The sequence below is a fragment of the Natator depressus genome, chromosome 9, assembly GCF_965152275.1.
Source record: "Natator depressus isolate rNatDep1 chromosome 9, rNatDep2.hap1, whole genome shotgun sequence".
NCBI lineage: Eukaryota > Metazoa > Chordata > Testudines > Cheloniidae > Natator > Natator depressus.
Genome location: NC_134242.1, coordinates 10,714,295 through 10,737,345, shown reverse-complemented (window position 1 = coordinate 10,737,345; position 23,051 = coordinate 10,714,295). Strand labels below are relative to the sequence as shown.

Sequence of the window (23,051 nt, the reverse complement as noted above, 5' to 3'; positions counted from 1 at the left end):
CTGTCCCCCCTCCCCCCTGATATGTTGTGAGTGCATAAGATACCTCTGGGTTTGCCCTATATTGGATAGTCCTCTTGCTGAAGTTACAGAATTATCACCATTCACTTATTTAAAGCTCACCTGTTCGCCTTTTTCACCATATTGTTTTATTTGCTCCGTCCTACTGCTCCCTTTTTCTCTGACAATTTCTTTTGTTTATTTCCAAAGTGGTGGTTTGGCATAATTATCTTCACAGTCACCAATGGTTAAATAAAAGTCATTGTGACAGAGTACTTTTCCCAGTTACTCTGAGAAAAAACATGTTAATTTTTTTCATTACCTATTAATTTAGGGAAAACTCTCACTTTCTGTCAAAACATCCAAAGTGGCTACTGTAAACGCAAAGCGATGGCTCATAGTAACAAAACAAATCTATTCATATATTCCAAGGCCAGCAAGGATCACTGTGATCATGTAGTCTGATCTCCTGTATAGCACAGACCATAGAACTTCCCTGAAATAATTCCTGTTTGAACTAGAGCATAGCTTCTAGAAAACCATCCAGTTCTGATTTTAAAATTGCCAGTGCTGCAGACTCCATCACAACCCTTGGTAAGTTGTTCCAGTGTTGTTCTTTTACTTACTGTTAAAATTGTATACCTGATCTCCACTGTGAATTAGTCTGGCTTCAGTGTCCAGCCATTGGACCTTGTTATAACTTTATCTGCTAGACTGAAGATCACATTGTCAAATATTTGTTTCCCATGTAGGTATTTATAGATTGTAATCAAGTTCACAAATTCTCCTTAAGGTGTGTTTTCCAGTCCTTTAATCGTTCTCATTTATTAAAGCATACATTACTACGCTGGTGTAGAATTCCTCTGAAATCAAGGTTTAAGACCTGATTCTCCACTTCCTTGCATTTTTCAAACTAAGGTTATAACACATTACAGGAATTAATATCTCACGTTTAACTAAACAAATATGATGTAGACTACTGTTCTCTTTATTTGTTAGATTTATGAAATGTGTTAGTAATAATATTACCTCAGCACTTGGACAAATCTGTAAATTATATTTAAAAAATTACATATTGCCTCAGTGCCACCAAAAAACTTTCCATCTGCTCTAAAAATGTTACTTATTGAGGAACAGATGTGTCTTGCAGTGTTCTGTGAAGGTTATCAAATTAATGCTCTTGCAGACCAAGGAGCTCTTTAGGGCAGTGACTGACTTTTTGTTATGTTTGTGTCTAGTGCCTAGCACAATGGAACCTTGGTCTATGTCTGTGGCTCCTAGATGTTACCACAATACAAATAATAAATGATAAAAGGGAGTTGTGGAGCTGAGGGCTCCTCAGTGAGAATGTCTTGCTGCTAACTTCATTTAAATCAGTAGACTGCTACTTTAGGTGCCTCAGACAATTGCATTTGCTGCAGATTCACACAAGGAAATAGGTGGTGTCAAAGATAGGTAAGGTACAAATTAGGACTTAATGGGTCAAAATGAGTCTTATATTTCATCTAAAAAAGAAAAGGAGTACTTGTGGCACCTTAGAGACTAACCAATTTATTTGAGCATGAGCTTTCGTGAGCTACAGCTCACTTTAGATTTTGGAGCATAGCTGTATGAGAAGTCCCGCTTAACTTTGCAGCTTAACTATCTGCAGTTTTCCTGTGGTCTTAAGGCATAGATATATGTAGATTACAATGCAGTGTTCCAATTTAAGGTGACACATCCATGGATAACTATGGCAGTATTGATATTCTAAAGAAAAGGCCCTAGCCTTGTTGCCAAGTTCAGAAGATACAGTCTTTGCAAAGTGAGCATCTGAGACATCCGGATTTCAAGTCTGTGTAATGAATAGATTTAACCTGACAAATGGGCCCTCAGTGTAATCTCTGTTTCTTCTGGTTGCTCGCAGCCCCTTATAATCATCTGTCTTTATCAGTAATATAAAGACTGGTTGCTTTCAAGATGGTTTGAATCAGAGCACTTAGAAAACTCTCAGGACTGGTCAAAAACTGGTCTGAATTTCTTTGTGTTCAACTTTCAGCCATTGGATCATGTTATACCTTTCTTTGTTAGACTGAAGAGCCTATTATCAAATATTTGTTCCCCATGTAGATATTTATAAACTGTAATCAAATAATCCCTTAACCTTCTCTTTGTTAAGCTAAGTAGATTGAGCTCCTTGCATCTATCGCTATAAGGCAGGTTTTCTAATTATTTATTCATTCTCATGACTCTTATCTGAACCCTTTACAATTTATCAATATCCTGTTTTAATTGTGGACACCAGCACTGGATGTAGTATTCCAGCCGTGGTCACACAGTGCCGAATACAGAGGTAAAATATATCCTGTACTCTTACTCAGGATTCCCCTGTTTATGCATCTAGGGATCACATTAGCCCTTTTGGCCACAACGTCACACTCGGTGCTCTTGTGCAGTGATTAATCATGACCTCCAAATCTTTTTCAGAGTCACTGCTTCACAAAGGAGTCCCCCATCCTAAAAGTATGGCCTACTTTCTTTGTTCCTAGATGTTCACATTTAGCTGTATTAAAACACATATTGTGTGCTTGCACCTAGCTTACCAGGTGATCCAGATAGCTCTGTCAGCCTGTCCTGTTCATTGTCTACTACTCCCCTATTTTTTGTGTCATTTGCAAACTTTATCAGTGGTGATTTTATGTTCTCCTCTAAGTTATTGCTAAAAATGATCCTTGTGGAGCTCCACCTGCTCAGTGCTCACTTCCTGTTTATACTTACATTTTGAGACCCTTTGGTTAGCCAGCTTTTAATCCATTTAATGTGTGCCATGTTAAGTTTATATTGTCGTTTTTTTTTTTTAAATTAAGATGTCATGTCATGTGGTACCAAGTCAAACACCTTACATAAATCAAAGTACATGCAATGGGGGTAGGGGAGAAACCTACATTCATACAGAGTTAAGGTTGCTTGATGATGTGTTGTCTCCTTACAGAATGTTGAATTGAGCCAAGCTTATTCATACTTGTGAAAATCAGGAAATGCAGCAGTGCCTCAATAAACCCCATTAATATGCATACCTTTACTCTGCCAACCCCAGAGTTGCTGAAATGTACAAACCATTTCCCTCTGTTTACAGCCCATTCACTGTCACCCCCAGGCTTCCTTCTGACATGTTAAAACACAAAAAGGGCATGGGGGTGGGGGAGGTTGCCCAGAGCACTTTCCCTCTATCCTCTTTGACCAATACCCCAATATTGCACGTACCATGATGGCCCTTGGCAGTATAGGATTCAAGTGGTTACAGAATGGCCCTGACCACTAAGCCGCTGTTTCTTGGGTACAGTGGCCTTGGGAGCAGGTGGTAGCTCGTCCTCAGCCATTGGGGTCTGCTCTTCGCCTCCTGTTGCCAGTACTGCATACTGGTTCTTTGACCTGAATGGGAGGGTGGAAACTCATCTCTGAAAAGCAGTGAAGTGTCAGAGCTTGTCGTGTTTCTATGCCTTACAGTACACATTTTTCGGTCAGTCGTGAACTCTGCAGTTTCTCAATTGATGTTTTTCGAATACTTATTAATAGTTTTTATATTGTCACTATAGCAATTCAGATGCTCTGCCAAAGCAGAGAAAACTGTAACAGCTCCTGGACACAAGTCTCTGATGACCAAATCTGGTCTCATAGATTGGATGAGGTGTACACCTGGAATAAGGCATAGGTCATTCTGAGTGAGTGACTCACCACTAGAATTTTCACTAGATCACAACGTCTTAAATAACTGGTTAGATGTTGCAGAGTGTGCAAAATGTGATGCCATTGCAGGCCACTTCACTCCAGCCAAATCAGCCTGTAGTCAGCAATCCCCATGTCATGGTGTACTCGAGTGGTCAGCAACCTATGGCATGCGTGCCAAGGACGGCATGCTTGCCGATTTTTAATGGCACGCTGCTGCCTGCCCGGTCCTAGCCGCCAGCCCCGCTCAGCTCGCTGCCGAACCCAGGCCGGCAGCAGCGTGCCATTAAAAATCCTGCCCGCCCCAGCCCACTCTTCTCTGCCTGCGGGGGCAGGGTGAAGAAGCTTGGTCCTGCTGGTGGCTGCTGCAGGGCAGGCAAGCTCCCCCCACCCCCGCCTCTTCCCCCAGCATGCTGGGTTCCTGCCTCTCCTCCTCTCCATCCCTGCTGCTGATCAGCTGATGGCCCTTGTGCGGGAGGGGGAGAAGCGGAGCCGCAGCGCACTTGCTGCTCTGGGGAGGAGGCGGAGAAGCCGTGGGGACGGGGCCTTGGGGAAGCGGGGGTGGAATCAGGGCATATCCCCTCCAGCTCCGTGCCATGAGCCGCTCTGGGCAGGGGGCTGGAAGCACCCCCATGACCCTAGCACACACCCCCAGCCCTCTGCCCTGACCCCTGCATCCCCCCCACACCCCCTCAAGGCCCCTGCACCCCTCTCACCCACACCCCCACACCCTAGCCCACACCCCCTGCCGTGACCCCCGCACCCCCACACACACTCCCAGCCCTCTGCCCTGACCCCTGCACCCCCACATGACCCCAGCCCTGACTCCAGCACCCCCCACACATACCCAGCCCCCCCACACCCCATGCCCTGATTCTTACACCCCCCTCACATGCCCCCAGCCCTCTGCCCTGACTCCTGCATACCGTTTACCAATTTTAAACATTGGCACAACTTTAGCTTTCTTCGTGTCTTCTGGAACGTCCCTTGTGTACCAAGACTTATTGAAAATCTACATTAACGATCCAGCAACCTCTTTTAAAACACTTAGAATCAAAGAAATATAGGACTGGAAGGGACACTGAGAGATCATGAAGTCCAGCCCCCTGTACTATGGCAGGACTAAGTTAACCTAGAGCATCCCTGACACGTGTTTGTCCATCCACTTCTTAAAAACCTCCAATGATGGGGATTCCACAAACTCTCTTGGAAGCCTATTCCAGAGCTTAACTATACTTATAGTTAGTTTTTTCCTAGTATCTAACCTGAATCTATGTTACTGCAGATTAAGCCCTTTACTTCTTGTCCTACCTTCAGTGGATGTGGGAAACGATTGATCACCATCCTTTTTATAACAGCCCTTAACATATTTGAAGATTGTTGTCAGGTTCCCCCATAGTCTTCTTTTCTCTAGACTAAATATATATATAATTTTGTTTTTTTAAACCTGTCCTTGTAGGTCAGATTGTTGCTCTCCTCTGGACTCTTTCGAATTTGTTCACATCTTTCCTGAAGTGTGGTGCCCAGAACTGGACACAGTCCTCCAGCTGAGGCCTCCCCAGTGCTGAATACAGCAGGACAACTAGAGCCTATGTCTTACATACAATACTCCTGTTAATACACCGCAGAATGATATTAATCTTTTTTTGCAGCTGCATCATATTGTTGACTCATATTCAGTTTGTGATCCACTGTAACTCACAGAACCTTTTCAGCGGTACTACCACCTACACAGTTTTCTCCCATTTTATAGTTGTGCATTTGATTTTTCCTTCCTAAGTGAAGTACTTTTCACTTGTCTTTGTTGAATTTCATCTTGTTGAATTCAGACCAATTCTCCAGTTTGTTGGTGTTCTTTGAATTCTGATCCTCCCTTCCAAAGTGCTTGGTGTCATCTGCAAATTTTATAAGCATACTCTCCAATCCATTATTTAAGTCATTAATGAAAATATTGAATTGTACCAGACCCAGGACAGACTCCTTTGGGATCCCACTAAATATGCCCTTCCAGTTTGACAGTGAACCATTAACTATTCTTTGAATGCGGTAGTTCAACCAGTTATGCACCCACCTTATAGTAGTTTCATCAGGAACACATTTCTCTAGTTTGCTTATGAGAATGTTGTGTAGAACTGTGTCAAAAGCCAAACTAAAATAAAGATATCACATCTACTGCTTTCTTCTTATTGCAGGGATTTATCAAAGATGTCCATGAGGATTCACTCACAGTTGTATTTGAAAACAAGTAAGTATTCTATAGGAAAACAACCCCATGGTTTAAAAAATTATATTGATTTTATAAGATCAATTTCTAGAACACCTGATATTTAAGGCTCCTTCCACAGTTACTAGTGTAGTCTCAGATTTTCCTCTTAGTTTAACTGCCTTCCCAACACTAGAAGATTTAGTATACCAAGTTCATTCTGATAATTAACTTTTACTTTCTTGGGACTCTTACCGGGGTTATCTTTAGGAAGGCTTCATTTTCCCTATATGACTTAGCTACTCCCTGACATTTTAGCAGTATTTTTGTCACCCAGAACCCATGTGTTCATCTTTCAGCTGGTTCAGCTACAGTTTCTGTGTACAGATTGGAGATTTTTGAAGTGTATTAGTACCATATTGTACGTTCATATTGTAAATTTTGAAAGGATTTTATATATTACTGCTTCGAGTATTTGCCTGTGTGGATCCCAACTTCAGGTGCATCTGTGCCTCTTGCACGCAGGATTGGAATCTTTTTACAGCAGTGTCTGTTGGGACCATGCCTGTGCCTTGCATAGCCTTGTTCCTTCCTCGTGCCACCTAAGGGCACAACCATCCCTCAGTTTCCTCTTACCATCTGTGAAAGTAGGACAGAGCCAGTGATGGGATAAGAGGAAAGGTCGTCTCATGGATCAGCAACTGGTTAAAATACTTCTAACAAAGGGTAGGAATACACAGTCCGTTTTCCCAGTGAAGAGAGGTAAATAGCAGGATCCCCAGGGATCTGTACTGGGATGGGTGCTGTTCAGCTTATTTAAAATAGTCTGGAAAAAGTGGTAAATAGTGAGGTGGCAAAATTTGCAGATGGTACAAAATTACTGAAGATAGTTAAAATCCAAAGGAGACTGCAAAGAATTACAACGGGATCTCACAAAATTGGGTGGGCAACAAAATGGAATATGAAATTATGTTGATCAGTGCAAAGTAATGCACATTGGAAAACATAATCCCAAGTACACATTCAAAATGATGGGGTGTGAATTAGCTGTTACCAGTCAAGAAGGAGATCTTAGAGTCATTGTGGATAGTTTCCTGAAAACATCTGCTCAGTATGTATCATCAGTCAAAAAAGCTAACAATGTTAGGCACCATTAGGAAAGGATTAGATAATAAGACAGAAAATATCATAATGCCATTATATAAAGCCATAGTATGCCCATACCTTGAATGTTGTGTGCAGTTCTGGTTGCCTCATCTCAAAAAAGATTTATTAGATTTGGAAAAGGTACAGAGAAGGGCAACAAAAATGATTAGGGATATGTAACAGCTTCAATATGATGAGATATTAAAAATACAGGGACTGTTCAGCTTGGAAAAGAGATGATGAGGTGGGGGAAGGTATGATAGAAGTTTATAAAATCATGACTAGTGTGGAGAAAGTGAATAAGGAAATGTTGTTATCCTCTTTGCATTACACAAGGACCAGGGGTCAGTTATAGTTTCATTGATGGACAACAGATTTAAAACCAACATAAGGAAGTAGTTCTTCAGACAATACGCAGTCAATCTGTGGACCTCGTTGCCCGGGGATATTGTGAAGGCTAAATGTACAACAGTGTTCAAAAAAGAAATAGATAAGTTCAGGGGGGATAGGTCCATCAATGGGTATTCGCTACGATGGTCAGGAATGCAACCCCGTGCTCTGGGTGTCCCTAAGCCTCTGACTGCCAGATACTGGGACTGGACAAAAGGATGGATCACTTGATAATTACCCTGTTCTTTTCATTCCCTCGGAAACATCTGACATTGATCATGTCAGAAGACAGGATACTAGGCTAGATGAACCATTTGTCTGACCCACTGTGGCCATTCTTATGTTCTTATGTCTCTCACTTCCTTGTAGAATTTCCTTAGTTTAGCTTAGGTCAGTCAGAATTGATTCCGTACTAAAATTTTCTCCTCTTCCCTCTTGTTTTATTTCCAAAAATCTGTTTCTTTATGAATTCTGTTTGGTGCCTCTTTCCACTGCTGCCTGTAATGACAGATTCAAAGCCATCAGGCTTTAAGCTCGCCCATCTTATGACTGTCTGATTCCCCTCACAGATGGCCACAGCTGCTGTCTGTCCTGCCTTGTAGTTGGTTGTTGCTCAGTCTGGTGATTGATTTCCAAAAGGATAAGAAAATCTAGGGGTATCTGTCTGAAATCTTCTAGGGCTATCATTGAAGAGTACCTCAGATCCTGAAGATCAAAGTCGGAGCTCCAGGACAGGACTGTCCACAAAGACCCACCCAGTCTATCAGTGCTCCTTTCACCAGGGAAATGACATCCAAGATTGGTACCAGTAAGGGATTGGCAAGAGCCTCTGCTTCCAAAATCTACCTCGGCATCAACAGCATTCCTAGTTCTAACATCTTCCTAAAGATCAGCACCAGTTGAGGAGATGTTTTCTTCCTCTTCCAAGCATACCATTTCTGCACCTTCCAGATGGAAACCTTCACCTCCTCTCTCCCCTGGATCTGAAGATGGTTCATCCCTGCAAGCCAGAGACACTAATTTCAGAGTTCTGACTTGCCCATTGTAAGCCTAATCAACTATGTACTACCTTGGTTGTGTTGGGCATACTAGGGCTTCTGTCTAGAATCTTTGGACCAGATGTCTCACATAAACACAGACTTTGTTTTTCTGCAACACTGACTTCAAGACCATTTATACAAGCCATACCTGCTGCCATCCTGGATGGAGACGAAGAACAAGAGGAAAAAATAGGTCTGGAACAACTGAACCAATGTTCTGCAGCCTCTCCCAAAGACAAGTCATCTATGTCCCCGATGAGAAGGTCTCTGTGCCAATTCCAGCACCTGATGACCTTCAGGCCTTTCAGGAATTACTCTCAGCTAATATATAAGAAACTGAGGCATCAGTAATCAGAGAAGAGGCCTGTTAGATATTCAATATTTTGTACTCCTTTCTCTTGGCAGGATAGCATTGCCCATAAATGAGGGCCTCCTAGAGCCAGCTACAGTTCTATGGTAGGCCACTGCTCCCATTGCCCTTACAGAAAATGGAGGAGCGAAAACAATACAAGGTGCCATAGAGAGGCTTCTAACAATTTTATAGTCTTCGAATACCAGGGATACTAGTAGTCTCTGCAGCCTGAGAGAAAGCTTGGTAACTGAGCCCAGTGAGAGCGACTCTCAAGGATAAGGATTTCAAAAGGCTTGATTTCTTGGAGAGGAAAGCGTTTTCTCTTTTCTTCCTTCAGTTACATATAGTGAATTGCAGAGTGTCATTTGCAGAGTATGAATTCCTGACATGTTACAAGGTATCCTCCTTTCTTCTTTGAGTGCTGTCCTTGTGGGTGCTCCACTTCAGGTGTCGATGCGTCCTGGAACCATCAATCAGCGATTTATGGTAGCAGTGGCTGCGCGTGTCGTGTGCGCAGGAGGTGTCTTGCGATGCCATTGGTGCCGCATCTAGTGCGCACACGACCCGAGCGCTCCAGTTCCTTCTCAACCGTCCTCGGCTGAAGACGGAGCTCAGGGGCAGTGTTCGTTATTCTTGCCAAACCTTTTAGAAGATAGCAGTTTATATGGTGGTTTAGTCTTTTGTAAGTTATAGTTAGTGTTAGTTAGTCTTAGTGATAGATTTAAGAGAAAAAAAAAGTTTGCTTTCCCAACTTACCTCCCCGCACGGGGGTCGGTTAACCACCAGAGATGCCTGGCTCCCCAGGCTTTAAGTGATGCGGTCCTTGCTGCGTACCAGTGCCCATTTCAGATGGATACTCTTTGTGTGTCCAGTGTCTTGGGGAGATGCATGTCCCGCAAAAATTCGGCTGCTGCAGTAATCTGAAAGCGAGAGCTCGGCGTGACCGAGATGTCCCCTTAAAAATGATACTGATGGAGAAATCTCTCCAACCAGAGCCAGACCAACGGACCTCCTCTCTGGGCATCCTCCCTGCAGGGACAGGAGACATGCCTTTCTCTAAAAGACGAAGGAAGAGGGCACAGACATCTCTGCCTATTTTTCCACGTTGCTCTCTGTGGTCTCCTGCCAAGTCGGTAGCTCCAATGCCAACACATGCTTGGGTGACCTCCAGCACCGCCGAGTCCCCAGCGAAGGAGACTGGGTTGAGGCACAGACAGCAACATGCGTCCTTCATCGCACCAAATTCACCCGTAATGGACGTGGTGCCAAGTGTCTCCTCAGGCACCATGCCTCCACTCCTGGCTCTGACATTGCAGTCAACACTGGCTGAAAAAACCAAGTTGGCACCGACCGCACCAGCTAAATCAACACTACATCTGAGGGCACCGACGAGAGCGCCCCAATTGGCACTGATGGCACCAACATCAGAACTGCCACAGAATTTACTGCAACAAAGAGACTTGGCTATATCATCGGCGCTGCAGTCCCCACTGCTCAGTACTGAGGGCTCTCCTGTAAGTTATGGAAGAGATCCCCATACTTCTCATGGCATGGTACACTCATCCAGTAATGATGATAATGTGCAGGAACCATGCACTTTCTTGCCGCACCGCTCATCACCAAAAGACCCACGACCAGCCTGAAGCCAAATGGGTCCTAAATACCCTCATAACCAGCTTTTTTACGGGCCACCATGGATGTATCGACCCATGGCCTTCCCAAAGCAATGGGCACATTGGGAACCCTGGGCAACTTTCCGGGACCTCCAATCCAGGCCACCCACGGCTCATAGAGGTGAGCTGAGGTCTAATCTCACGTCTCCCACCCTGTAACCAACGGAGGCTCAGAATGTTGGGGACAACACAGAAACAGCCACTGATCAGGAAGCGACATCTCCTGCTCACAATTCTTTCTTCTCCCCAGATGAGGCAATCGTGCCACCGCCACCTTCCTCAGTGGATGACTTCAAACAGTTCCAGGAACTGTTTAAGCGGGTTGCTCAAAGCCAGGACATCCCGTTGGAGGAAGTGCAGACAAACCAACACAAGCTGTTATAAATTTTACAACTTGCATCTACTTCCAGAATCGCTCTGCCCATCAATGGTGTGATCTTAGAACGAGCAGAGACAGTCAGTCAGAGACCGGGCTCAATTCTGCTGATGAGCAAAAAGGCGGATAGAAAGTATTATGTCCCCGCCAAAGGGGTGGACTTCCTCTTCTTGCACCCGCCCTCTAACTCCTTGGTGGTTGATGCCACTAATCAGTGAACAACAACAGTTTAGATCAACCCCACAAGATAAAGAACACAAGAGGCTCGACCTCTTTGGATGAAAAATTTACTCCTCGGCAACATTACAATTCCGAGTCGCAAACTATTCAGCCTCGCTGGCTAAATATGATAATTATGGGAAACTCAGCTCGTTCACAGCAGAGCTCCCCAAGGAGAAACAATCACAATTCCAGGTCATTGTAAACAAGAGTCAACTCACAGCTAAAGCAGCTCTCCAAACGTCTTTGCATGTTGTGGACATGGCAACCAGAACCACGGCTATGGCCGTGGTTATGTGACAGACATCCTGGTTACAATCTTGTGGCATACCTAGAGAGCTCCAAACCAAGTTCAAGGATCTACCTTTCGACCAAGAGAAGCTCTTTTAGAAGAAGAAAGCTGAAGTGCTCCACGCAATGAAGGATTCTCAAGCCACCCTTCACACTTTGGGGAACTACACTCCATCTGCAAAGGAACAGGGATTTCTCTTCCAACCGAAAGCAATAACAGTGACAGTACGAGAACCAAAGACATCACCAACGGTCACAGCGACGGAGAGCACCTCAAGCTCAACCATTGACTTCTCAATCGGCTCTGCCCAAGCCACAATTTTGAAATTTTTGTTGAGGGTCTGGATGACCTCCCTCACCAGGCAGCGCTTTCACCCGATCCGTCCTCATCCTTTGGGCATGGTCTTTGCCCATTCTACCGCATCTGGGTGCCAATAATAATGGACCAATGGGTGTTAGAGATTGTACAATAGGGATGTACCCTCCCCTTTACCTCCCGACCACCTACCCTACCTCTATCCCTCTGCAGGGACCCTTCTCATTAGCATTTGTTATGACAAGAAGTCGATCATCTTCTACAACTAGGTGCCATGGAATGAGTATCTTTGCAATACACGGGGAAGGGTTCTACTTCTTGAGCCAGAAGAAGAATGGGGAATGGAGACCTATCTTGAATCTCCAGAAACTCAACAAATTCGTACACACTCAAAAGTTCAAAATGGTGACACTGGGCATGATGCTTCCAGCGCTGCAAAAGGGGGACTGGTTTTCAGCCCTTGACCTCCAAGACGCTTATTTTCATGTTGTTATACACCCCGCTCACAGGAAATTTCTGCGTTTCACAGTAGGACACACACTTCCAGAACAGAGTACTAACTTTCGGCCTATCCACCACACCAAGAGTTTTCTCCAAAACCCTAGGTGTATTAGTGGCACATCTGCGCAAACAGGGAATAACGATTTTCTCTTACCTGGAAGATTGCCTTCTCGAAGGCCCAACTCAACAAGAAGCACTGGACTCAGTCCAGACGATGATCACACTATTCAGGGATCTTGGACTACAGATGAACGAACGAAAATCCATTCTAGTCTCTGTCCAACAACTGGACTTCATTGGGGCACATCTTGATACCATAGAAGCCAAAGCATCCCTGCCCCTGAGCAGATTCACAACTCTGACAAACCTTATCTCAGAGGTGAGATTCAGTCCCCAAATACTGGCTCGTACTGTCCTGCAACTGCTAGGACACATGGCAGTCACAGCATTTGTGGTACGACATGCAAGATTACATATGCGCTGCATTCAGGGCTGGCTGAGCTCGGTATACATACTCAGCAAGCACAGCCTGCACATACGACTTACAATATCACCCAGTGTCCTGGACTGTCTACACTGGTGGACAAGACCATAAAATGTATACATGGGCATCCCGTTCCAACAGGAGCCCCCTTCAATAGTAATCATGACGCCTCGCTCATATGCACCTGCGCACAGTTCAAGGCAAATGGTCTCCTGTGGAGACTGTTACACATCAATCTACTAGAATTGCGCCTAGTCCACAGTGCCTGTATACTGCACAGTGCCTACTGCACATAAAGAATGAATCCATTTGCATCATGACTGACAACGTTGCCTGTGTGTTTTGCCGCAGGTCAATTGACAAGGGGCGCTCAATCTCACTTGCTGTGCACCGAAGTCATGAAACTGTGGAACTGGTATATACACCACAAAATAAACATTTCAGCCTCCTACCTTCCCAGCTGTCAGAATGCAACGGCAGACACGCTAAGCAGGTACTTTTCTCAAGACCATGAATGGGAAATGAATAGGAGAGTTTTGCTCTCCATTTTCCACCAGTGGGGCACTCCCCTCATTGACTTGTTCACATCCCCAATGAAGAGCAAATGTTCAGTGTTCTGCCTGAGAGTGGGGATGGGACACTGGTCAATGGGGGATGCCTTTCTCATCACATGATATGCACACTTCATGTATGCTTTCCCACCGATTCCAGTGATATCGCGCGTGATACGCAAGATATGAACAGACAAGGCCAAGGTTTTCATCATAGTCCCAATATGGCCCAGACAAGCATGGTACAACCTTACCTGATGTGCATGGCGATATGCACCTCTCAAGCTCTCCATGGTTGTCTGGACATGCTGTCTCAGAACAACGGTCACACTCTTCACCCGAATCCGGAGAAACTCCACCTACAAGCGTGGCTCCTACATGGTTCCATCATGGTGAACTAGCCTGCTTGGAAGAAGTTAAACAGGTGTTACTAAACAGCAGGAAAGTGGCCACACACAACACTTACCTTCAAAAATGGAAGCTATTCTCCTCCTGGTATCAAGAAAAATACTCAACAGCCTCCACAGCACTCCTACCATTCATGTTGGAATACCTACTGGAGCTGAAATGCTTAATCAAAGTCCATCTTGCGGCCATTACTGCATTCCATCATGAGATTGATGGGAATTTGATCTTCGCGCTCCCAATTACTAAACGCTTCCTCACAGGACTCCAGAACATTTACTCAGAAGTTCGCCAACCTACCCTGGCCTGGGACCCCAATCTGGTGTTAAAATGCTTCACCAGACTGCCATTTGAACCCTTAGCCACCTGTTCCCTGCTGCATTTATCCGTGAAAGTGGCCTTTCTGGTCACCATTACTTCCGCCATACAGGTGAATGAGAGCGGGGCGCTCATGGCCGATCCTCCCTACACAGTATTCTTCAAAGATAAGGTCATGCTGTGCCCGCACCCAAAATTTCTACTGAAGGTAACATCATCCTTTCATATGAACCAGCCAATCCAGCTTCTTGTGTTCTATCCCAAGCCTCATGAGACTCCAGCAGAGACCATCTTACACACATTGGACATCAGGCGTTTTACCTGGAAAGGACCGGTTCCTGGAACTGTTTGAGCAGCATCAGCTTTTGATGTAACAGCCTTTTAAATATAATACCCTGAATTTTAAAAAATCATAAGGCTTTTTCTGCTCCTCTGATGTTTGTATGAAGTTTTTCAGCAAGGGAAAAACTGACTTGACTACATGTGGGAAGAGTGATTATATGCAAAGTGATATAAAATGCACAAAAGTAAACAAAAAAAATGAAGAAATATTTTTCTCTAATTCCTCCTGTGTTGTATTTACTATAGTTACATATAAAAGTTTCATACAGAACTATTTTTTTCCAAGTAGATTGTCAATTCAGATAGTAATTTTATTTCTAAAATTCTTAGAAATTAAACTTTCGTTGATTGTTCCTGCTCCAAAGAGTTTATAATCTTTTGTTCTGTGTTTATACACTGCCTACCACAATGGAATCCTGGTTCATGGTGAGGGCTTGTAGGCACTGCCAATTAATAAGAAATACAGAACTGAATTTTAAACAGTGAACATATTTTAAGAATGAATTGTGTCAATGAATATTTTTAAGGCTTGCCAGACCAGAATTAGTTCTTGAAATAATCAGTGAAATATCTATTCAACTTTCAGTTGGCAACCAGAGCGCCAGGTTCCTTTTAACGAAGTCAGATTACCACCTCCACCTGATATCAAGAAAGAAATAGGAGAAGGAGATGAAGTGGAGGTGAGTTGACTGTCATGTTTCCTTCCTACCTTGCCCTCCTGTGGAAGTGACCATTCAGACAGGATAATGTTAATAGTGATTATAGTCACAAGAAAAAGTAGAGTTAAGCTTTAAAAGTGAACATCTAATATATGTAGTGTCTGTCACTAGTAATGGTTGTACTTTTTGAAAGCTAGAATGGTTGAATAAATGGAATACGGTTATTACGAACTAGAAGTTACAATATAGAAGAAATTGGTTGAAAAAATTATTTTCAGTTTAAAAAAATCATAGGAAATAAACCTTTTTCATTAAAAATGTTAATGGAGCTTTTCACGTTTTCTCAAAAACTGCTGACAATCAAAAATGATGACCTCACCATCCCCATAAAAATTCAATAAAACAGAAATTTTCTACTGAAAATTTCCATTTAATTAAAAAACCATTTTTGGTCAAAAAGAACCAGCTGTGTTAAGAACTTGATTTCTGATCCTTACTGCATCTCTGACTTGCCCTTAGGTTTGAACCTGTGCCTATTCAGGTCGATAACAAAATTCCAGTTGAATTCAGTGGTATAGGATCAGGTCCTTAACCCTCTGTTTCCTCACAAGATGACTGAACTCATTTATGGTAGATTCAAGGATAAAACCAAGTTTGAAGGAAGCTCGTGTTGAGTAAATTTAAAGTTAAGAACATTTGAAATTGGTTGATGACTTTTGTTTGTGTGTGTTGTAGTTTGATTTTTTCTTTTAAATGTTCATGGAGTCTGCGTGTTGTGAGGTGTGACAAAAAACCCACCACACACACACACACACACACACTCCCCCCTCTCCCCCCCCGGACTTTCACTCTGCTGTAGTAGTTTCCACACAGTGATCTAGTGCACAGCAAGCTTGTGTGCTGTAGATTCACACACTGTGTTGCTGCACAGTAATTCGCTGTGTAAACAAGCTTTGTGCATCCTAGAAAGTTGTGGAAATGTTTCAAATTCAAGTTAATTTTATAATGAATGTTTTGTTTTTGCTCTTTGAATAAATAATATGTAAAATATTTACGAGAGAAAATGTACTGTGAAACGTGATTTTGTTTGTCCAAGTTAGGGTTCCTTTTTTTAAAGTTGTCTTTGTATTAAACATATTTGACTAAGGTTCTCTTCTTTGAGTAGATCCAGCCTTGTGTTCCACTTAGGGAGGAGGGTGTGTGTGTGTGCGTGCCCAGTGCACCGGAGCCAGAGTATTTTGCCTATCAGTACCCGTAGGAGGCAACACTTGTGCCTCCTGCTCATAGCCCCTACCCTGGCTAAATGAGGCAGCACTGCCTTGACGACTCCCTCTCCTCCCTCTCCCCACACCCCAGTTCCTTCTTACTGCCAGTAGCTGGAGTTGGAGCTCTGTGTGGTTCTTAACCTCACAATCTCTATATTCCTTAGTGACTTTTCTAGTTGTATATAATTAATTAGTACTCTTAGTATAGTGTTAATTAGATTTAGTGTTAGTTAACTTTCATTTAAATATTCCCCTGGTGATATCCTCACCAGAGTTTAAACATCACCCATTATGTGGGGGAACGATCCCCGGCAATTGATCCTCACACGTGGTGCTTTCTGTGCTTAGGCTAAGCCACACGAATGGTGTTTGATTTGCAAATTGTTCACAAAATGGACTCGGGTGGATCTTTGTGTAAAGCAGCCTACTTGGACACGCCATGCGGCCTGCTTCAGCACCGAGGTTTAAATCCGATCGGAGGTTGCCCTCGGCTTCCAAGAGTGTTATCATTCCATGCTCTGGATTCAGCACCTCTCTGAAGAGACATAGGAGTCGCTCCCTGTTGAGTGCACTGACAAAAAGGTTATATAAGACTGATCGAGGCCTCTCTAGTTCGCGTGGGGACTCATCTGTCTCCTGCAGAAGGAGCGCAGACTACCACGGTGTGAATGCTGGTGCATGGGATGGAGTAGGTCCCATTAACCACTCTCCAGTACCACACAGGGAGGTCAGATATCTGTACTGTTGACTCCAGTTCCTCTCAGAGAGTTGCTCTCTCTATTAATGATGTGCTCCTAGAGCCTGCTAGGGTTATCTGGAGCATGCCGGCTTCACAGCGTTTGGAGAAATGCTGTTTTGTCTCAGTGCAGGGATTTGAGGTTTTTACACCCACCTGGCCCCAAATTCCCTGGTTGTAAACACAGTGAATGATAGAGCCTGGCAAAGCAGATTTAAGTCCACTTCCAAGGTTAAGCATGTTAAACAGATGGACCTGATGGATAGGAATATTTACACCTCCTCTTCCTTGCATATGTGGATTGCTAACCAGTAGGCATTGCTGTTGAAATACGACTTTGTGAACTGGATGGCTATGTCTGAAGTTTGCAGACCAGCTGACCGAAGCTTCCAGGGAAGTATTCTGGGCATTTATCGCCAAAAGCTGCTGGGTGGCTAAGACTTAATTGCAGTCTGCACTGGACGTCATAAATAGTTGGGCCAGAGTGATGGCCTCGATAGTGACCATGAGAAGTGTGTCCTGGATGCAGAATATGGCCATTGGTCCTGATGTGCAGCGGACTATAGAGGATTTGCACTTTGATGGCAGAGTGCTTTTTTTTGGACAAGATGGATGAACTCTTAACTCCTTCAAGGACCGTAGAACTATCTTAGGCTCTTGGAGATGTACGCATTGGCAGTGCAGAGACCACCACTGTGGTCGTCGACAGCAGTATCATAGGCAGTGCACGTTTGGGCAGCTTTCCCTCCCCTGAGATAACAGGACTATCCCAGAAAGGGGCATAGGTTCCAGAGGAGGAGGCATTCAAGTCTGGGGTTGGCCAATAGACATGCTTTCCCCAGGTGCCCCCCTAGCATCCATTTTGACTCCAGATCAGTGATCTAGTCATTGCACCTTTCCCCCCGTCCCCTCTGTTTGGGGACAGGCTGGCTCACTTTCATAATGCTTGGGGCTCGATCATCACTGACAGCTGGGTCCTAAGCACCGTCAGATTGGGCTATGCCACACGGTTCATTTCAGTCCCTTTTCAGGGCCCCCTCTCACGAGATACTATTCCTTAAGCAGGTCCTCTTTCTCCTGGCTCTTTTGCTTGACTGTCTGGGTCTCATCCTAAGTACTGGGAAGTGAACTTTACTTCACACTCAGAAAATCAAGTTCATTGTGGCCCTAAAAGACTATGAGTTCAAGAGCATTTTTGCCCACCAACCGTTTTAAGGCAGTTCGCCACCTTTGCCTCAGTCTGCGGTCTCAGCTTCTAGGACAGTTCAGATGAACCTGGGGCTCTTGAACCACATGTCTGTTTGCACGCAAGTGGTCCAGTTTGCAAGATTGTGTTTTCGCCCCCGTCAAATGTGGCTCAGGACAATTTACTTTCTTAACTCCTCACCCCTTGTACAAATTGGTCCATCTCCCTCCACTGGTCCTGGGCTCCTTGAGGATGACTTGTGGGATGATTGGTGGTGGACGTTTCTGGAGAATGTTTGTCATCCCTTCATCCAATCCTTAACAACCAGGTCTGTTGTCAGTTATGCCTCCCTGATGGGCTGGGGAGCACATCTGGGGTTGTTGAAAGTTAAGTGTCCGTGGTCAGAGCAGGAAGCCTCACAGCGTATCAAAATGCTGGAGCTTCTTGCCATCTACAATGCCTGTCACTTTTCTGGACCATATCATGGGCTCAGTGATTCACATACTTACCAACAATACCACTGTGATTTATTATGTGAACAGGCAAGGGGGAGCACTCTCAAGGATACTCTGCCAAGAGACAATCGGGTTGTGGCAGTTTTGCATTCAGGAGAGTATCACTCTGATAGCCGACCACTTGCCCAGGGTCCAGAATCATCTTTCAGACCATCTCAGCAGGAAAGTTTTTCTGAGTCACAAGTGGTCCCTGAGGCTAGGTGTCCTCCGGGTCATCTTCGCAGCTTGGGGCATTTTGATGATTGACCTGTTTTCTATGAGAGACAATAGGAAATGTCTGTTCTGCTTTTGAGGGGACCTCATTCCGGGCTCCCTAACTGACACTTTTCACCTCAGCTGGCATTCGGCTCTCCTGTATGCTTTTCTTCTGATCTTAATCATCCCACAGGTCATCCTCAAGCTGAAGGCGGATTGGGCCAAGCTCGTTCTCATTGCCCCGGCATAGCTGAGGCAGTGCTGGTTCTCTGACCTTCTCACACTGTCAGTTCAGCCTCCGTTGCTCCTTCCTCTCATGGTATAGCTGTTTCATGGTTGAATGAGTGTTCAGCAGCTATTCAGAAGTTCCTACTCAACAGTAGAAAGCCTTCTACCAGAATGACTTATTTGGTGAAATAGAAGCAGTTTTTGATGTGCCCATTGGCCCATGGAATTCAGCTTATGCAGGTTTCTATCCAGGACATCTTGGAGTACTTGCTGCACCTCCAGTCGTCGGACCTTGTGCTTAGCTTATTGAGAGTGCATCTGGCAGTTAATATCAGCATTTCATCCTCTCTCATTCAGGGAGGATCAGTCTTCTCCAATGCCATGGGAACAAGATTCTTAAAAGGGCTTCTTCGTCTCCATCCTTCTCTGGTCTGGGAGCTGATTCCTCTGTGGGACCTTAACATGGTGCTAGTGGTTTGATGGGACCTCTGTTCAAGCCCCATGCATCTTGTCCCTTTCTGCTTTTGTCAGGAGACTGGGTTCCTGATAACAATAACATCTGCAAGGAGAGTCTGAGTTGAAGGCTCTGATGGCAGAGGTCTCCTTATACACCATTCTCAAGGGACAAAGTGACTTTATAACCACACCCAAAAATTTTTTCGAAGGGGGTTTCTCAGTTTCATTTGAACCAGGTGGTATATTTACCTGTGTTCTTTTCAAAACCACATTCATCTACAGAGGAGTAGCGTCTCCATATATTAGATGTCAGGCCATGTCTAGCCTTGTACCTGGATAGTAGTAAACTGTTTCATGTTTTGCCTTGTCTGTTTGTGTCATATGTAAATCACATGAAGGGGCAAGCTATCTCTTTCCAGATGATCTCTAATTGGAAGACATCCCTTATCAGGACTGCATATGAAATAGCTTCAGCTACACCTCCTCAGTGGGTGAGAGCTTATTCTATGAGAGTGCAAGTAACATCAGTAGCTTTCCTCAGTGACGTCTTGATATGGGACATTGTCAAGGCTGCTACGTGGTCATTGATACATACATTCACAAACCATTATGCTATTACTACATCATCCAGAGCGGATGCAAGTTTTGGTAGGGCAGGACTGCAGTCTGCAAGCCCCATCTCCTGGGGTGGGTACTGCTCGTGAGTCATCTTAAGTGGACTACACAGCTGCATCTACTTGAAGAAGAAGAAGAAACAGTTACTGTAACTGTGGTTGTTCGGGGTGTGATGCAGATGTGTGTTCAACGACCTACCCTCCATCCCCTTTACAGCAGAGTCTGGTCTCTGGGCATTCAGTGCAAAGGAACTGACTGGGATCAAAGCGGAGCAGCCTCATATAGCCAGGGCAGGGGCTATGAGTCTGAGGTGCAAGCGCCAGGTATTGCTAGGCAAAATTCTCCAGCTCTGGTGCCCTGGGTGTGCACACACGTAGGTGGAATACACGTCTGCATGACCTCTCAAAGAACCACAATTGCTGTAAGTAACCATTTCATTTTGCAATGAGATGTGGGTATTCAGAGACTTGTACCTGTATGGATCTTGGAGCTCCACATGGAGGAGCGGAGTCTATGTTAATGAAAAGTATTGTTCTTTGATAAGTGGTAACCTAGTAATATAGCATGGTATTATATGCTGTGTTTAAGAATAAGAAATTTTCATTTTTGTTATAAATTATAGTAACAGAGATATTTTAATGCCTATATATAAAATAATGTACAATAAGGGTTGAGCTAGAGCATTCAAACTTTATGAAGTTTCATGATGCGTGAGTGCTTGATTTCTTAGACTTTCCCTGCAGAAAGTCCAAGTGACTAATTTTTTTGTATGCATGGAATTGTGTAATTCAAAGATTTAAAGAAATGCATTTTTTATCAGTATTGCATGCAAGCACAGAGTGGCATTGGTCCTTTAAGAAGGAAGAGGCCCGTGTACTTGTGATTCATCAGCTGACCCTATCAGGGTCTTAAAAGAGGGTACCTGGGCTCTAGAGAGGGAGAGAGACCTGGTGAGTCAGCTGCCTAAGAGCTCTGCCTGAGCAAGTCAGGAAAGGGTAGGTGAGAGCAGAAAGCCGTAGATGGTTCCTGAGGGAAGGCTGAAGGGTGGAGAGCAGCAAGAGGGGTTTGGTATCTGACCTCCCCAAGCCAAAGAGCCGGGGCTGGAGAGGGCTGAAGGCAGGAGAACAGCATGCGGGGGCTTTCAATCTGGAGAGCCAAAGTCAAGAGCTGGAGCAAGCCGAAGGCAGGGAAGCAGCGGAGGGACTTACCCTCTGACTTCTCCACGGGCCAAGAGCTGGAGCCAGAGGGTTGAAAGACCCCCAGCAGAGAGGCTGGGGATGGGTTCCCACTGGGACGAGCATGGATGCACTCTAGCTGGAAGGGCTGGGGTGGTTGTCCTGGTAAAAGGACAGGAGAGGAGCGATGAAGTGCCTAGGTGGAAGACACTGGAGTATGCTATGGAAGGACTCTCAGCAGAGAGGAAGAATGGGGTTTTAAGCAGTGTATATGCTGGGTGTAAGAAGTTGGCTAGGTTTGGGACTTTTATTGGGGATTATTTGAACTATGTTTTGGTAATAACTGGCCCCAAGAAAGAGTATTATTTAAGCCAGATAACCTCTCATGGGGTTACTGGGGACTCTGAAAGGGAAACTGAGGCTGGTGCATCCGTTGTGCCACAGGATCACACCAAAGGCAGGAGTTGCCCTATAACATGCACTTCTTGTAGAGCAAACCTTTAATATGACTGTAGAATAGTTGGATAATCACATTTCTTTGTACACATGTAAAAACATATGGTAACAGCATAATAAACTCTACTATAGATAAAATATGACTTCCACTGTAATTTTTTATCTGCTAATATTTTGGAATAGATTGTATAGTGCCAAGAGAGGACTTGGATTTAAGTTGCAATTACCTGGGGAACCATAGTTTTAAATTTTCTTAAACCATAATAAATTTATACTATTTGGGTTTTAATTTGCAGGAAAACCTGAGATGTTGACAGACCCCCTAATTATGTGGCTTACCTAGTGAGTTTTGCTGCAAATAAATAAAACTGTCTTTGTATATAGTAGGTAGGAAACTGAAGAGGTCATGTATAACAGTGTGGCATTCCATTTTGAGTTATGATATATCCTGTGTTCTCAGCACAGTACATTCAGACAGTTGTGACATTCTGTTTCTCTTTAATCTTTATTTTTTAAAAGAGCACTGCCAGTGTGTATTAAACCAAACCAAGATGAATGATTAAAAGGGCACGTAATAGTAAGATATGGAGTCGTTCATTTCTGACTTGCCAGTTCAAGTAAACCTTTTAAAACAAGAATGACTAAAAGCTGCAGTGGCCTATGGGAAATGAATTTGGCAAGATTCAGAGTTTATTTAATAATGAGTAAGAGTGACCATCAATAAAAATACCTGTTAAAACTAATTGGTGCCCTTAGCAACAGCCTCAGCTGAAGGCTAGTGGTTGACTGAACCATAAAAACTCACCTACCCTCATATTCCCAGTGATGGCAACTTCAGATCAGGGAGAAAGCATGTTGCTGGGGTAGTGTAACTGCTGCTGCTTATTCTGCTTGTTCCATCTTTTCCAGAGCAATATATTCACACAAAAATTAAATTAATAGAAAAATGAAACGCATGCCACGTTTTTATCCTGATACACCAAAAGAGAGTGAAATCCCTCCCTCTCCTCCTGCACAGCTAATATAAAAGATTATGCTGGTGCATAAATGGAACTAAAAATTGCTTGCCATGTTGGCTGTAGTAGCAGTAAAAATAAAGCAAAACACCCACCGCGATCAGCCGTTCCGTGGTGTGCAGGAAACGGTGTGGGGGAGGAGCGGGGATGGAGGGTGCGAGTGGGAGGAACTGGGTGGGAAGAGGCAGGGCAGAGTTGGGGGCAAGGCCTGGGGTGGGAAGAGGTGGGAGAGGCTTGGGG

The 23,051-nt window shown here is 44.2% G+C and overlaps 1 protein-coding gene across 2 annotated transcripts in view; it reads left to right on the top strand.

Moving 5' to 3' along the window:
* The window catches only part of FXR1 (FMR1 autosomal homolog 1), a 60,366-nt gene that overhangs the window by 5,778 nt on the left and 31,537 nt on the right, over positions 1–23,051 (top strand). For both annotated transcript variants that reach the window (XM_074963507.1, XM_074963508.1), the window contains exons 2-3: positions 5,895–5,947; positions 14,896–14,989. In XM_074963507.1, coding sequence (XP_074819608.1) covers positions 5,895–5,947; positions 14,896–14,989 — 147 coding nt within the window. The remainder of the gene's footprint in view (positions 1–5,894; positions 5,948–14,895; positions 14,990–23,051) is intronic.